The sequence below is a fragment of the Schistocerca nitens genome, chromosome 5 (genome assembly GCF_023898315.1).
Source record: "Schistocerca nitens isolate TAMUIC-IGC-003100 chromosome 5, iqSchNite1.1, whole genome shotgun sequence".
Taxonomy (NCBI): Eukaryota; Metazoa; Arthropoda; class Insecta; order Orthoptera; family Acrididae; genus Schistocerca; species Schistocerca nitens.
Genome location: NC_064618.1, coordinates 417,100,354 through 417,117,650, shown reverse-complemented (window position 1 = coordinate 417,117,650; position 17,297 = coordinate 417,100,354). Strand labels below are relative to the sequence as shown.

Sequence of the window (17,297 nt, the reverse complement as noted above, 5' to 3'; positions counted from 1 at the left end):
CTACTGTGTTCTCTGTGGTTTGTGAAGGGAAATCAAAACAGTCTCACTGGTTGGAAATTGTTATGTTGGTCACATTTTAATAAAAATTGTAGAACAATTTCCTTTGGTTTGCTGTCAAGATGCTGGAGCATAGCTTACTTGATTCAGTTATGATAGGGCCCAGGATCAGAAGTCTCAGATAGTGCTGCATTCAGTTCCCAAACTGAAAAGGCGCAGTTGTAGGACTTACAAAAAAATGTTGAATCTGAAGTACAAACTACCCCCTGAACAGGCTCACACTGCTGATGTAGTGCCAGATCCAAGCACACAGTGACCGCAGCCTTGAAAAAAATGCTGTTGTTTTGGGACACCTCTCATTCATTATAGCTTCTACAGGTTCCTGACTACTTCTTTTAGATTTTTTTCTGTTGGCTTCTCATATATTTGTCTTAAGAGAGTGGACTGATTGACTTTGTCCTGGAATACTTGTCAAAACATCCCTTCTGCTCACCTTAATAGTTTGTCAAGCCTGTGCCCTCATAACCCAAAAGGCTGCAAAGTGTCAGATAGAAATTTGATCACACTGTGGCAGTAAATGTGTTAAAACTGAGGCAGTAAAAGAAATATTGGACCAGATATGGGAAATACAAGAATGAGAGGTGAAAATTTGTGGTTCAGACCAGTCTGCAAGCCAGAGAGCAGATGAGCCGCCCACCCCTCTACCTGCCCCCGTTTGCAGTGAGTGGCACCTCCAATACATTTGGACCCTCTGATCACTCACTGACTCAATGCAGGAGTAAGACAGTAATGCAATAAATAATTCCTTCTAACCAGGTGGAGGTGATCCATAATACTACAAGTGAAAAGCGTATAAGTGTAATGAACATCAGTAGGACTAATGATAGTAAAGTAAGGTGAGAGAAATAATCAGGTCAGTAGGTGGGTGGGTGGGTGAGTGGTTGGGTGCAGGCGAGTGTCCTCCAGCGCTCAGCATGTGACAGGGGTAGCTCCCACCCTGATATCTTACAGTCAAAGTTTTAAAGATGGGAACAGAACCCACTCTCAAAAGAAACAGGAAAACCTGTTCAACCATTCTTTCATCATGAGAGAGCATCAAGGAAATGGATTCCTTAAGGTCTGATGCTTCGTTTTCAGTCCATGCTACCTCCTTGGAAATAATAAGGTGTTCAGTCCTACATCTGCTATTGTTGTAATTCAACAAGTGACTGAGTTCTTGACAGTGCTCTCATGGAGGAAATGGAACACCTAAAGTGCCTGATGACAAGTACAACACTGGATGCCTGCTCCAACAGGCAAGGATTTCACACACAATGCCCAAGAAAACTAGAGGATGGCCAAGATGGCAGCAGTCGGAGTATGGAATGCCTGGCACAGTGCAGACATGAAACAGAACATCAGATGACAGGCACAACACCAGACGATGGCCAAGCCAGGTAGAAACCGTGGTCAAAACACCAGTGGCATGAGAGGGCAACTAGAGTCGCCCTTGGCAGGTGCAAACCACAGGTGGAGTGTATGACATAGTGCAGAATGAAAATGGAGCATTATAAGATGGGCACAACACCAGAGGACAGCTACAACAGGTGCAAACGGTGGTCAGAGCACTAACAGCAAGAGAGGACAACTAGAGCTGCCACTGGAGACTGCAGACTGTATACAGAGCGCCTGATGCCTTTCAGACTGAAAACAGAGTGCCTAGCACCATACAGGCATAAATACCAGACTCCATCCACCCAAGGACCACATCGACAATGCCTAGTGTGTGAGACCTTCCTGAAGCCAGAAGTCAGAGTCGGCGTTACCAAATATGAGGGCCACTGAAAATAATGGTCAACTCGCAAAGGAAATACACCCATGTACATTAAAATACCACTACACCACCACCCCACCGAGCTTCCTTGCTAAACACCACAGAAGACAACGGAGTTGTAGTACACACCCCAAGAAGCTGCATTAACTGCACAGCAGTCTATCAGCAGCCTAAACTTACACATAAGGGCCCTGCTAATGTCAATGCACTGCTAGCCATCTCAGGTGATATCTTTATTGGAGGTGACTTCAACACCAAGAACATTCTTGGAACTCAAGAGCAACACAGAATCAGTGGAAGGTGACTACTTAAAACCACAGATCAATGCTAGGCAGTCATCACTGGCCTGAACAATCCCACATACTTCCCTAAGAATGGAGCCCCTGACGTTCTGGACACAGCACTGGTCAGAGGACTACCAGTAGCAATACACGTCAGCACCGGAACATACTCTTCTCAGACCACTGCAGAAGATAGGACTTGACTTCCATGGCATAAGGTGGGAGAACTACCATGAACAATTTGCATATGACATGGAAACATGGAAATCAATATGCTACATCACTGAAAAAGTGATAGATGGATAGATGCAGCTGTCTCAGCATCTTCTCCAAGAGGAAGAGTAAAAACGGACACCACAGCATATCCACACTGCCAGTGCAGACAAAAACACACTGTTCTGCGAATGGCAATGTGTAAGAAATGTGACCACCAAGAGGCAAGTCAAGTGCCAACAAAGGGAGATAAAGGCAGCTGTAGAAGCACATTGCATCCAGGCGTGGTCAAATCGGACAGCAGCCCTGAGAATTGAGGACAGATCAGCTTGGAAGGTGACTAGAAGTCTTCTTGGCAACACCAACAGATCCCCCCCCCCCACTGCTAGTGGGCAACAATGCAGTCTGCAATCCAGACGACAAGGCAGATGCACTAGCTAACATCTTCATCAAGAACTATACACCAGTAAATGACTTTCACAATCCTGCCCACAGTGAAACTGCACATAATTGACTACCCTAGTTCAAGACAGCACAAGCAGAAGATGACATGATCAAAGAAATCACAACAGCCGAAGCGGAGTTCCAACTCGACACCTAAATTCCTGAACATCATGAGGAAACAATCTCATCATGAATCAGATGTTGAAGCAGATGCCACCAGCAGCTGACACTCTCCTAACAAGAACCTTCAATAGCACACTGAAGAACTGGACAATACCGAAAAGCAAATATGCTACTGTAGTACCAATAGCCAAGCCTGGAAATGACCCCAGGCATCCCTCCAACAACATGCCCATCAGTGTACTGCCAGCCATATCCAAACTCTTCAAGTGCCCGTACCTGAGAAGACTGTTCAACTATGTGAATGCTGAATAATTGCTTCCCAATGAACAGTTATGATTCAGAAATGGCCATAGCTCAACAAACCAGCTAGACCAGTGGTAGAAGACTGAATGGGAGACCTGGAATGTCAAGCATTCCTGGTAACAGTATTCCTAGATATATCACCAGCATTCGGCTCAGTGTGGCTTCCTGCATAAACTGCTAGATCAGGAGTGGGAGGGCTGTGAGGTGGGGGTGGGGGTTCCATAGTCTCACACAAAACTACTGAAATCGTATCTGAATGGACACACCTTCCACGTGCACGTACATAATGGAGAATCACTGACACACCACATCTTAGCTGGAGTCCCTCCAGGGAGTGTAATTGGCCCTATCCAGTACACACTCTGCACTAAAGACTTCCCTACAACACCGGACATTCACATTACACTCTACACAAGTAATATGGCTCTGTATTACCAGGAGCAGAAGTGCAAGATATATCCAACACAGACTCCAGTGAGTCACTGATAACCTCTAAATGAAGCCCGCGACACCCCAGTGCCTGGGGGAAAACTGCACTCTACCTGGAGATAACACTAGATTGACACCTCATGTGGAAAAAGCATGTCGAAAACATTCACAATAAGGCCATGGATAGACTGAGGAAACCCTGCACACTCTTCAATCCCATCTCCACACTCCCATAAGGAACCACACTTTGAGATCAGTCCTCAAATATGCTGCAGTGGTGTGGGGTAATGCTGCAAAGAACCCACAGGACAACTGCAACAAGTCCACAACTGTATGCTGCAGTGCACCCTCCATCTGCCGTGGAGCTTCTCAACCACTGAGCTATACGAGCTGACAGATATCGCTCACCTGAGAGAGAGAGAGAGATTCTGTCGGAGATGAGATGACCTGAGGAGCTGAACTTGGCAACCACCAGCACTTCAGGAAGTGCAAGCAGTGGCCAGACCTTCTGAGAATCTAAGAAGATGGTGCAACCACACGCTGCCTCTCCCAAGAACCCTAACAATCCTAAATCCATTTCTGAATGTAAATGGTGTACTTACTTCCCACTGTAAATATTTCCCACCCCAAAAGTCGATAACTCTAATAACAAATGTGAATGTCTGTGAATTAGAGTGTCAATGTACATAGATGTCCACGTTTCTTTTACAAATAATGTCCACAGGAGTAACTTCAAAGTCTGAACAGCAATCACTGGGGAAGAAAGAAGAAATCATCCTCAAGAAGAAAAGTGCTTACCCCAAAAACCAGTCTCAGTGAGCACCTATAGAAGACAGTGAGTCATGCAATTCGAAATATAGTGTGAGAATGACATCAACAACTGTCAGAGGACCCTAATATTAATTACAATACATCAAATTAAAGGAAGGTTCCTCATGTCAAATACATAATTTCTTTTGAGTTGAGCATCTGTCACAAATTGTGCGCCTATTATATTTTATATTTTTAATCAGACACAAAGTGCTAAAATCGCAGTGTGCAGCATGCTGTCTCTGAGACAGCAATGGACATACCTTTCATATAGTAGTGATGGACCATGAAGATCTTGCACATCAGCATAATGCTGGAGCATTGCTACAAGTGTGCCACTTTTTAGTGTCTCCTGTTCTGTGGAGTGCAAACATATATCTGACAGATCCTGACTCTGTTGTAGTGATGGCAGACAAAATTATTAAAAATATGTACAGAGTGATTATAATTAATGTTAAACTTTTGAACTGCTGTAGATATAACACCACTGGTCAGAATGACGTCAAATTGCAGCAGAATATTATCGGAAAAGGGGGAAAACGTATGGCAGAAGAAAAATGAACAGTTACAAAATGTAGCAATAGATGGTGCTGTAAGCATCATACTTTAATAGTGGTTGACCACAAATGACAAACGAATCATACAACCATGCCTAAGGTGTATCTTTGACGTTAAACAAACTGTACTACTCAGTGTGCTTGGGTGTACAGGTGTGATAGTGTTAGTAACGTAAGCCCATCTACCAAGGCAAGGTCATATCACATTGGGTGGGAAAAATTGGTATTTAATTGGCCTGATGCCAGAAATCGCATAAAAGCATCAGGCCAAATCAAATCGGATTATTAATTTCCGTGTGGCTGGTGCAAAACATGTTCACTATGCTGTCCACCATTTTCTGCAACAAGTTGAAATCAAGAAACAGTATCTTGCATAAAAATGATCCCATCCATACATCCACGCTGTTGGAGAGCTGGAATGACGTGCTCGAGCAAAAGACACTCATAGCACTTACCAGTGATGATACAGGTAACAGGACCAGAAGCACCTGTCTCTTCGAAAAAATGTGGCCCTATGGTAAATGATGACATAAATCCGCATCATACAGTGATCTTTTCAGGATGAAGTGGTACTGGTTGATTTGTGTGTGGATTTTCTATTGCCCATATTCGACAATTCTGTGTATGGACACATCCCGTCAGATGGAAGTGGGCTTCATCTGTCTACAAAAGTTTCCACGGCCAATCATTGACCACTTCCATGCGAGCAAGAAATTCTAAAGTAAAGGTCTCTCTTGCTGGCAGGTCAAGAGGAAGTGACTCATGCATATGGGTAATTTTGAATGGATAACAAAGAAAGATGCTTCATAGGATTTTACACATGGTGCTCACGGGTATGTCCAATGTTTGGGCAATTCTCCATACATTACATGTTTGCACACCACCACTTGCCGCCCCATGCCCCCCCCCCCCCCACTACATTGCTGTGGCCACTGCTTCAACTGAAATTGAGTAATTTCCTCCCTCTAACAGGTTGCACACCAAAAGAACCTGTCTTTTTGAATTTCCGAATCATTTTCTCTAAACCCACAGCAGTCATCGGTCCAACGCCTTTTTTCAAACCCTTTAGTGTCTGGAACTTCTGAAGAGCGACGTGTGCACAGTCATCATTCTTGTAATACAGCTTTACAAGCAGAGCATGATCCTGCTTTGAGACAGCCATGCCAAATGTCACAGATGCGAAAGGAGGAAAAGCCGTGTAGCCAGCGCGTTTATACCAATTTCAATGGGTCGTGCACATTTCATTTGTGTATTCTGACACATACAGTGCCTTCTACTGATCAGTTTTCACACTATTTGTTTTTCTTCTGCCACACATTTTCCCCCTTCTCCAATAATATGCTGTTGCAATTTGATGTCATTCTGACCAGTGGTGTTACTTCTACATCGTTTTGAAAGTTTAATTTTATAAATGACCCTATATAATACTAACCAGCTGCACCACAGTCAGAATTTGACACCAAACACACACATACTAGCCAAAAGTTATATTTGTGACAGTCTTTTTGTTGTGCCTATCTGCATCTCTGCTATATGGTAAATAGCAACTTTCCTTTTCACAATAATGAAACACTTGTTCCATTTTCCCACCAGAGTTTACCAAAATGGGAAAAACAGATAAAATGAGACACTGACTTCACAGTTACACTCAAAGAATGTGTACTGTACAGTCGTTTCTTCTAATTGTTATAAAGAAGTATACCAAGAGTTTGAATAAGGTTGGCTCCGTTATCAAAGTAATAAACCACCATTCTGAACGTATACTTTTAACTTTTCAGCCATGTTGGCTGGTCAACTTCGTATATACTGTGAGCAGTGTTCTAAAATAAGTTTGCTGCCTAAAGCTCTACAAAACTGTGAGGCATTGTTAGTAACACGTTGCTACACATACAGCATTAAACTCCTGGTTTCAGTCTACGCCCTTTGGTGTACATTTGTCAAACAGTGGCCATTCTGCTGCTCAGTGAGACAGTTCATTATAAGATGTAGCATTTGCTGGATGTCGAGCTTCTGGTAATATTAGCAACATTTTGCCATGAAGTCATCAGAGTCAAGTCTATGTCAGCCACTGAGAATACCTACCAGCAGCATTCACAGCATCTGACAATTCCAACTACTTAAGATAGGATGATTAAAATTCAACAGGTTAACACTGATGGATCACTAACTCCAATAGTAGAGAACAAAACCATTTCATTTTCAAAGAAACCATCTCACTCTTAGCCATAAGTGAAACAAATTATTTTGCATAATAAAGAAATAATTTATTCTTCCGGACACTCAAAAGTATTACATTCCATCAACTGTGCTGGGAAAATGTTAGAAAACTTCATACCACAATGAGTACGAGTCAATAAGGCATGCTTCTTTATAGGCAAGGAATTACAATGTTTCCCACTTAAAGCTATTCACACTCCCTCTGGTAAGTAATTATCTTGTGTGACTATTAAATTATGAAAGCTGGGGTGGTTTGGGTATGCGAAATTTTTGGAATACAGTTTTGATTGTACTTTTATAACAGTTTCAGTGTCACTACACACATATTTAGGCTAAAATGGGACCTGGAAAACAAACCACACATGATGCACCATTAGAAAAATGCAAGAAGACTTCTGAAAAGAATAATGTCACTTTGTCCTACGTAAACAAGAAACAATATTCTGAAAACTTTCATTTTTGACAAGATTTTGCACTGGTTAAACTGGAGAAATTTTGGCTCTCAAAAATTGATGAACATGAGTCCATCTTTTTCTGGGTTAAGACAGGTCATCAGAGACACAGCACTAGCTGGATAGGACAGCCAATGTGGGTTTGAAATATACTGAAGCTAAAGAGCGCAGCATGACAATTGATAATTGTTGAAAGTGGCTTAATGTCCACATAACACACACCAAACGCCATAAATGACCCAAAGTTTGAGATGCATAAGGCTTTTACACATTTAGTCTTCATCTTATAGCATATTTCTCATTCAGGGTTCAGTTTTAAAACTTGTACTCCTCATTATGTGCTGGCCGGGGTGGCCGAGCGGTTGTAGGCGCTACAGTCTGGAACCGCATGATCGCTACGGTCGCAGGTTCGAATCCTGCCTCGGGCATGGATGTGTGTGATGTCATTAGGTTAGTTAGGTTTAAGTAGTTCTAAGTTCTAGGGGACTGATGACCTCAGCAGTTAAGTCCCATAGTGCTCAGAGCCATTTGATTTGAACCTCATTATGTGTGTTCACAATAAAAACAAAGACACTGCAGTTCTGTGTGGCACGCAGCATCTTATACATGTGCCACTGAGCAGTACAGTGCTTGAACTGTTACCAAATAATAGCACAGAAAAATTGACATCAAGATAACAGGTAACATAAAGGCAGCTAATAACTCAAAGCCTCCTGAAGTGTCTCAATCAATTTGAAAGAGTTAAAGCAGCATCACCTTTATGATTATGCAGTTGTTTTTCACAGAAACATAATCGGAATATTTTTGACAATAGGAAATCAACACACACAGCCACCAGGTAACTGAGGCAAAAAGCAACCTTTCATTCTCTGTGCAATTTAATAGAAAAACAATTGTCTCAAATCATGAACAGAACAATGTTTAGTTTTAAACAGGCCTTGAATGTCCCTCCCAAGCTTACACAGTGTGGGTAGGTGTTATCAGAACAGGAAATTGCCTGCGATACTGATATACACTATAGTGATGTCATTTGAGTATCCCACTATGATTATGAAACACAAAACACACAAGATTTTCCTCAAGATCACCAGCAAATGACCACAACCTGCAATTTATGGCTCTTATATACCGCAAGAGAATGCAACAGAATTGCACGATGGCTTTTTGGAGGCAACTGGGATGGCTGCGTTGACCTAACACAATCCGTCTGAGCTTTAGGCATCCATTACTAAGGACAGAATAAGCCCCTCAGAACTGGGTTGTTTGAGGAAGGTGGGCAAGGAATACCAGCAATGGAACCTGGATCCCTTCACCAACAAGGGCAGAGTTTAACACCTGATGACTGTCATAAAAAAGTGTGCATGTTGCCACATATCTATGCACACTACAAGCATGTGATACCATGAGTTCTGCAGGAAGGTGGACAAGTCTCACTTCGACCTGGTGTCATTTACACATTTTAGACAACTCTTGTCAGCTTTGTAGCATCAGGGCAGGATCCTCCAAACCGCTGTCAAGCTCTACAGTCAACAGTTTGGTGGTGGTGGTGGTGGTTAGTGTTTAATGTCCCGTCGACAACGAGGTCATTAGAGACGGAGCGCAAGCTCGGGTTAAGGAAGGATTGGGGAGGAAATCGGCCGTGCCCTTTCAAAGGAACCATCCCGGCATTTGCCTGAAACGATTTAGGGAAATCACGGAAAACCTAAATCAGGATGGCTGGAGACGGGATTGAACCATCGTCAACAGTTTGGTGATGGGTTTGTGTTTCAAGATATTAATGCAGAAGCATCCTGCCCCCACCTTGTGAATAACTTTTTTCTAGGAGATGGGATTCAGTCAAATGGAATGGCCTTCAGTACCTGAAACTGATTGAGCATACTTAGCACCAATTGAAACTTCCAGTGCATTGACACAGATCCTCCTTCACACAACAGATGACCTTGGAAGATTTGCCATGGATGAGTGGGACAGGCATGAATAGCAACATCGCAGTGACTTTGTGGACAAAAACTGATGGGAATTCAAGCCTGTTACAATAAACGGGGTGGAATAACAGCATTGACTGTCACCTATGCAGCAGGTATTGATTTCAAAGATGTGCACATTTGAATAAGCTGCTGCTATTTTTGTTATCTTTAGGTCACAGTAAAGTTATTTTTCAGTTTCATAAGGCTTATTTGTTCATTCCTTGATCGCTTACAATCATAGCCTACACACATTCACAGATATTCCGGTTGAACATAATTATTTTTGAGTAGTGCATATAGTGAGCAGTTATTTTTGCTCATACTGTTGTTAATATTCACTTTTGGCTTTTTACACTACAAGATGACCACAGTAAATTCCTTGACTACATTTACTTCAGTCAATGACTGATTTCAAATGGCACTTACACATACCATGACGTTCTTGGCAGATGACAGAGCCTGGTAAACACACAAAAAAGGTGTGATGGCAACTTTCTGAAGCGAGAACAGCCATTTGCTGATATGTTTAGAAATTACTCTTTGTGTGGTTAAGGTACTTCTTGATGCCATGAAGAAATAAAATACAGTTCAGACAATATCTTAGCACTTTTGATATCCATTAGGAGAAACATTCAATGAGTGGAGAAACTTTCCACAGCTACTACATTGAATAACAATTTAGTATGTTGAAGAAAATGTGGCCACCACACCCTTTTCTCTTTGTCACATATCCCCTGACAAAAAGTGGCCTCTTCCTTCCAACTTCACTAATCATTTTTGTATTAAATACGTTTTCAATTGGTTGCTTTTCCTTTTACTTTTACTTTCCATAAATGTTCGCAGCTACCTGCTTCTCCTTCAGCTAACTCACACGGCTGTTCATGCTGCCACAGAATCAAGAAAGACTGTAAATGTGTGTTCTACTGCCCACATTTTGAGAAACATATAGTAAATTCAGAATTTATAAGACCTCTGAATATTTTCAATGGGCTTATTTCACTTCACTCTACTTTTTCTTTCTTCTTTTTAGCCAGTTACATGATTTATGCTGTCACTTCCATTTCTCAAGATATTTAATACATCTCCTAAAAGTATTACTGAAAATACCCAATCAATCTCAATAATGCACTGTTTCTTTTAGACCACGAGCACCACCAAGTGCCTGTGATCTGTCTACTGATATGTGGCTAATTAATGAAATTTAGAACGACATTGAATTTTGGTGTCATATGTAACATATTATTAATGACAAACAAATATTTTTAAATTGAAGATCAACTTGGCAAACTCTGATATGCAAATTCCTTGTGATTCACAACATGTAATATAAAACATCCAACCAATGCTCACAGTTTTTAAAAATGAAATAAATTTACAAAGTCTTTCTTTTTCTATGCATAGACTGATAACACATTTTTCTTTTGATAACAAAGAAGAAAGCAGAATGGAGGGACAAATTTAATTGTCTCAGTTTGTTACAATAAAACGAAGTGATTTTAGCAAGTATGTTCTCTGAAACTTTCAAACAGTTGTATACTAATGCTACTACGTACAGCAGCAACATTATGAGACTGATCAATGAAACTACATAGCTCCATATACCCTTCCAAAGTCTCAGACATATATGCAGACTGGATTGAGGAGGGAGGCATGCTAGTGTAGTTTGTGCAGTTGTACAGAGATACTGTGCCAGTGTGGTGTAGTGGTTTGCGCCTAGTGAGCAGGAGACCCGGGTTTAAACCATGACCTTGCTACAAATTTTAATTTGTTGCTTCAGTCTGCACATGTACATAACTAAGAGACTGGTTTGTTTCATTATGAGCACTACATTTCCAAAATGCAAGCACACTGCTTAATAAACTTTCTTCAACTTACATTTCTTATTTCTTCCGCAGACAGTGCCCCAGACAGATCTTGTTTGTTAGCAAAAACTAACAGTGTTGCTCCTGCCAGTCTCTGCACACATAAAAGACAAACTACACTGATATAACTGATATACAACAACAAGAATGCAAAATATTTAGATCTCCAAAATAAACAATGAATTACAGGATCATTGTACAAACAAAATACATGATTTTGATCGAGGACAGCATCGTTATCAAAACCCATGCAATAGATTAAAATTTGTAAATACTGTAAAAAGAGAATTAAATACTAAAAATATTACTTTTAATATGCATCTAGCTGAAATATTCTGCACCGAAGGTAGTTTTCCACATGTTTTGCATATAACAAGCTTTCTACCCCGAGAGGAAGACTGTGTGAGATAGACAATATTCCACTTTTATCCAGCTAAGCAAAACTTTTTTCCGCTGACATGAAAGGCAAAAGATTCACCATGGCCAAGTGGTTGACTGCACCAACCACAGCTTATTTGTGGTTTACTTTAACTCATTGCTTCCCCAGCCAGCATAATTTGCTCCTAGCAACAGTGAGAGGTTGGCATTATGATGGATTACACACTGTATCATAGCACAACATCTACATGCTGGCACAATGTAGCTGTACAGGTGTGTGTGAGTGAGTGCGAGTGTGTGTGTCTGTGTGTACGAGCGTGCGCGTGCACCTATGGGGAGGAGGGCCGTACATGTGTGCGTGTCTGCACGCACTCACGCCCTCCCCCCCTCCCCCCCCCCCCACACACACATACATTTATGTAAGCATACTTTAACTCGGAAAAAGATTTGTCCTAAATTTAGCAAAGTTTTGCATTTTGTTTACACACCGGTTGATGATTCAACACCTCTACTATTCAGTGAATTTTTACATTTCCTCCTAAATTATTGATTTTAAAAGTTCATTTTGTGTGCTTATCAGGGTTCTGGTATTTTGACAGAATGTACTAAATAAGTGCGCTTCAAGATATACACCTTTGTCCAAGTTGCAGTATTGTATTTTGCTGGTAGATGTTTCAAATGGAGATGATACTTATCTGTAATTCTGTCTTCAGGAAAAATTTATCCTAATAAGCTCTAGGGAACACAATGGAAACCACTGAGATAAGATGGACAGTAATTTTGTTAGATCAGACGCTTCTACTAATTAGCCATGAAATGAGTTTCACATGTGAACAGACTCTCTCCTAAGTGATTCTCCAGGTCATTGAGACGTAATGGTTCATCCAGAGCTGATCAGACTGCTCAAAAAGTAACACAATATTCGCATTAATGTGAGAGCCTGCCCCAGCAATGTGCCTGATGTAATTCTCAAGTTCATAATTAAGGCTACTATTACCAGCACTCCCCAATATTATGACATGATACTCCTTAAAAACATCCTTCCCCAAACACCCTCAATCACAGGTGACATCACTGACCTTTGTATTTGGCTAAAAATACTTGTTACCTCTTAATCAACACCCAAAGAGTCGTCTAACAATTCTACTATTTTCCTCCTATGATATTACTTTACAATGAGACTTTCTTGGCCTTCTTAACTCTTTCCTTTCCAGCCTCACATTCCACCTTATGTCTTATGCTTTATACAACCTCTGAAATTGTCGGATAATCTGTACATTTTTGTACACTGTCTCCAAAGCACTGACTGTTGGAAATGTTTAATACTGAAGCTATCTGATTTGCAGCATTTCTTGGATAGCTTTTCACGTGTTTGGAAGGCTTGAAAGTAATTTAGTCTTCTGATCTAGGTCTAATATTAGTACTGCAAACTGCAGTTCGCAACTGTACAAGCCTTTCTTGTGCTATTGATAAATCAGCTCAGAATTTCAGACTGCCACTCTTTTTCCATTAATGAGGAGTGACAGTATCCATCACTGCATCAACAGTACAGAATGTCCAGCATCATTCTTCACATGGACATACCATAAGACAGTAAAATGACATTTCCCACAATGATTTCCATTCAGAACAACTATTTTAGCACACTGACAGTAAAATTTTGTATGAAATATTAGGTTTAATATATATATGTTCAAGGAGAGACAACATCCACTAGTTGGAAATAATTGAAAATTATTCGCCTACAATAGTATTATATAGTTTAAATGTCATTTTTAAACTTAAATACTTTGTTTACGTTGAGAAAATGAAAATCATTTACGAAATACAATATTCACACAAACTGTAAAGGCAGTTTATTTACTCTCAAGTGTTAATTAATGAAGTGGCCAGTAATGTAACTGTCATTAAAAGTTATGAGACTTTAATAAGTCCTACACAACAAACTAATTAATGCAGATTAATGGGCAGTGGGTGGACAGAGAAAGGACTCAGACAGCTGTTGCTGCGACAGTCATTCTGCATATACACGCAACAGCAATCCAACAATATCACTCCCTTCCATGATCAATTTTCAATCACTCGGTTACTGTGATCTAAGTGTAAGCCACCTGAGATAACCACCTTTTATTTAAGGGGAAGTGTGCCATGGAAAGTATGCAGTGTGTTGTTTTTAAAAGGGAAAACTCAAAAGGGGGAAAATATGTGGTAACAGAAGCAAAATTGTTTCATTAAACATGGGTTTGCAAACAAGCCATTTGCAGGATATTTACAAATGTGTGATCATCAGCCACAATTGACTTCAGTATGAAATACTGTCTTAGTTAGTGCAAATATATCTGAAGTATAATTTTTTTTATTAAGTCTACCATCTAACTGAACAGCCCCTTTCCTCTGCCTTCCCTCTCCCTCCTCCATCCCTCACTCCCTCTAAGAATCATGGACGTTGCCAATGTGCCTCAACAATACATATAGCTGTCTAATAGTTGCAATCTCAATGGAGGGGCATCTGTGGAGAGGCCAGACTCAAGGTTCCTGAAGAAGGGCAGCAGCCTTTTCAGTAGTTGTGGGGACAACAATCTGTATAATAGACTGATGCAGATTTTAACATTAGCCAATTTGGCCATGCTGTGTTGGTACTTCAAATGGCTAAAAGAGAGAGGAAAACACTACAGCCATTATATATTCAGGAGACATCCTATTTGGTAAAATATTCCAGAGGTAAAATAACCCCCAATTCGGATCATTAAGAGATACAAACTGAGGTTCTATGGGTTGGGGCACTGAATGCTGAATCACTTAACAGAATGGGTAGGTTAGAAAATCTGAAAAGAGAACTGGATAGTTTGAAGCTAGGTATTATACAAAATGGTGGGGTGCAGGGGCAAAACAAAAAACAGGACTTCTAGTCAAGTGAATACAGAGTTATCAACCCAAAAGCAAATAAGATTAATACAGGTAATGATGGGTAGTGCAAGAGTAGGTAGAATGAATAAGAAAAAATGAATGTGCATAAGTTGCTATGAACAGCATAGTGAACCAACGATTGGGGACTGGAATGCCGTAGGAGGAAAAGAGAGAGAGAGAAAAAAAATAGATGTAGATCAAGGACTGTGAAATAATAATGAAAGGGGAAGTGATATGGGAGAATTTCACACAGGTCACAATTTGATCATTGCTAGATATGGTCTGAGAAACATGAAAGAAAGATTGTGTTATTGTAGATGACTGGGAGACACAGGATAGTTAACAGATTACAAATGGATAAGATGGACATCAAAACCACATTTTAAAACTGTACATCATTTCCAGAGGAAGATTTGGACTCTGATCACGATTTATTGTTAGGGACAGGACATTTTTTTTGCCAACTTACCTTTTCTGCCTATTTTGGTTTACTTTTCAAGTTCTGTAGATTCTTTATTTTTTACTTATTCAAAGTTTGTCAATGTTATGTTGACTATGTAAACATATCTACCAATTACATTATTTTAAAAATACACTACTGGCCATTAAAATTGCTACACCAAGAAGAAATGCAGATGATAAATGGGTATTCATTGGACAAATATATTCTACTAGAACTGACCTGTGATTACATTTTCATGCACTTTGGGTGCATAGATCCTGAGAAATCAGTACCCAGAACAACCACCTCTGACTGTAATAACGGCCTTGATATGCCTGGGTATTGAGTCAAACAGAGCTTGGATGGCATGTACAGATACACCTGCCCATGCAGCTTCAACACGATACCACAGTTCGTCAAGAGTAGTGACTGGCGTATTGTGACGAGCCAGTTGCTCGGCCACCACTGACCAGACGTTTTCAGTTGGTGAGAGATCTGGAGTATGTGCTGGCCAGGGCAGCAGTCGAACATTTTCTGTATCCAGAAAGGCCCGTACAGAACATGCAACATGCAGTCGTGCATTATCCTGCTGAAATGTAGGGTTTCGCAGGGATCGAATGGAGGGTAGAGCCATGGGACGTAACACATCTGAAATGTAATGTCCACTGTTCAAAGTGTCGTCAATGCGAACAAGAGGTGACCGAGACGTGTAACCAATGGCACCTCATACCATCATGCTGGATGATAAGCCAGTATGGCGATGACCAATACACGCTTCCAATGTGCGTTCACCGCGATGTTGTCAAACACGGATACAACCATCATGATGCTGTTAATAGAACCTGGATTCATCTGAAAAAATGACGTTTTGCCATTCGTGCACCCAGGTTCATCGTTGAGTACACCATCGCAGCTGCTACTATCTGTGATGCAGCGTCAAGGGTAACCGCAGCCATGGTCTCTGAGCTGATAGTCCATGCTGCCGCAAACGTCGTCGAAATGTTCGTGGAGATGATTGTTGTCTTGAAAACATCCCCATCTGTTGACTCAGGGATCGAGACGTGGCTGCACGATCTGTTACAGCCATGTGGATAAGATGCCTGTCATCTTGACTGCTAGTGATAGGAGGCAGTTGGGATCCAGCACGGTGTTCCGATTACCCTCCTAAACCCACCAATTCCATATTCTGCTAATAGTCCTTGGATCTCGACCAACGCAAGCAGCAATGTCGCGATATGATAAACTGCAATCGCAATAGGCTACAATCCGACCTTTATCAAAGTTGGAAACGTGATGGCACGCATTTCTCCTCCTTACATGACGCATTTCTCCTCCTTACATGGTGCATCACAACAACGTTTCACCAGGCATCACCAGTCAACTGCTGTTTGTGTATGAGAAATTGGCTGGAAACTTTCCTCATGTCAGCACGTTGTAGGTGTCGCCACCGGCGCCAACCTTGTGTGAATGCTCTGAAAAGCTAATAATTTGCATATCACAGCATCTTTTTCCTGTTGGTTAAATTTCGCGTCTGTAACACGTCATCTTCGTGGTGTAGCAATTTTAATGGCCAGCAGTGTATAAGGAAAGGGTAGATTGCTACTCACTGTAAAAATGAAAAATGAGTTGCAGACAGGCACAACAAAAGGCTATTACACATTTGGCTTTTGGCCAAAGCCTTCTTCAGAGAAGGACACACACACACACACACACACACACACACACACACACACACACACACAAAATCCCCTCTCCAGCAGCTCGGACCAGACTGCAACTTTCAAGTGAATAAAAGCAGCAATCTGGAGGGAACAGGGAAGGGGAAGGGGAAGGGGAAGGGGAAGGGGAAGGAATAGCAGGGTACAGGCAGGGAAGAAAAGAGCACTGTCTGGCAGAGCAAGCAGGTACTATATGGAGGCTTGACAAGACTCTCACTGGGCACCGTGTTGAGAGGCTGTGGGGTAAGGAGGTGGGGAGGGAAGGAGGGAAATTGAGAGTGGAAAAGGAGAGGAACAGGGAAGGGGAAAGATGGGTGCCTTGGTACATGGTGGCACACAATGAGGACAAGGCAGTGTGTATAGGGAGGAGGTGAGAGGACAGGG

The 17,297-nt window shown here is 41.3% G+C and overlaps 1 protein-coding gene across 1 annotated transcript in view; it reads right to left on the bottom strand.

Moving 5' to 3' along the window:
- The window catches only part of LOC126260072 (ADP-ribosylation factor-like protein 2), a 113,731-nt gene that overhangs the window by 26,387 nt on the left and 70,047 nt on the right, over nucleotides 1-17,297 (bottom strand). The window contains exon 4 of the mRNA XM_049957271.1: nucleotides 11,482-11,562. Within this exon, the coding sequence (XP_049813228.1) occupies nucleotides 11,482-11,562 (81 nt within the window). The remainder of the gene's footprint in view (nucleotides 1-11,481; nucleotides 11,563-17,297) is intronic.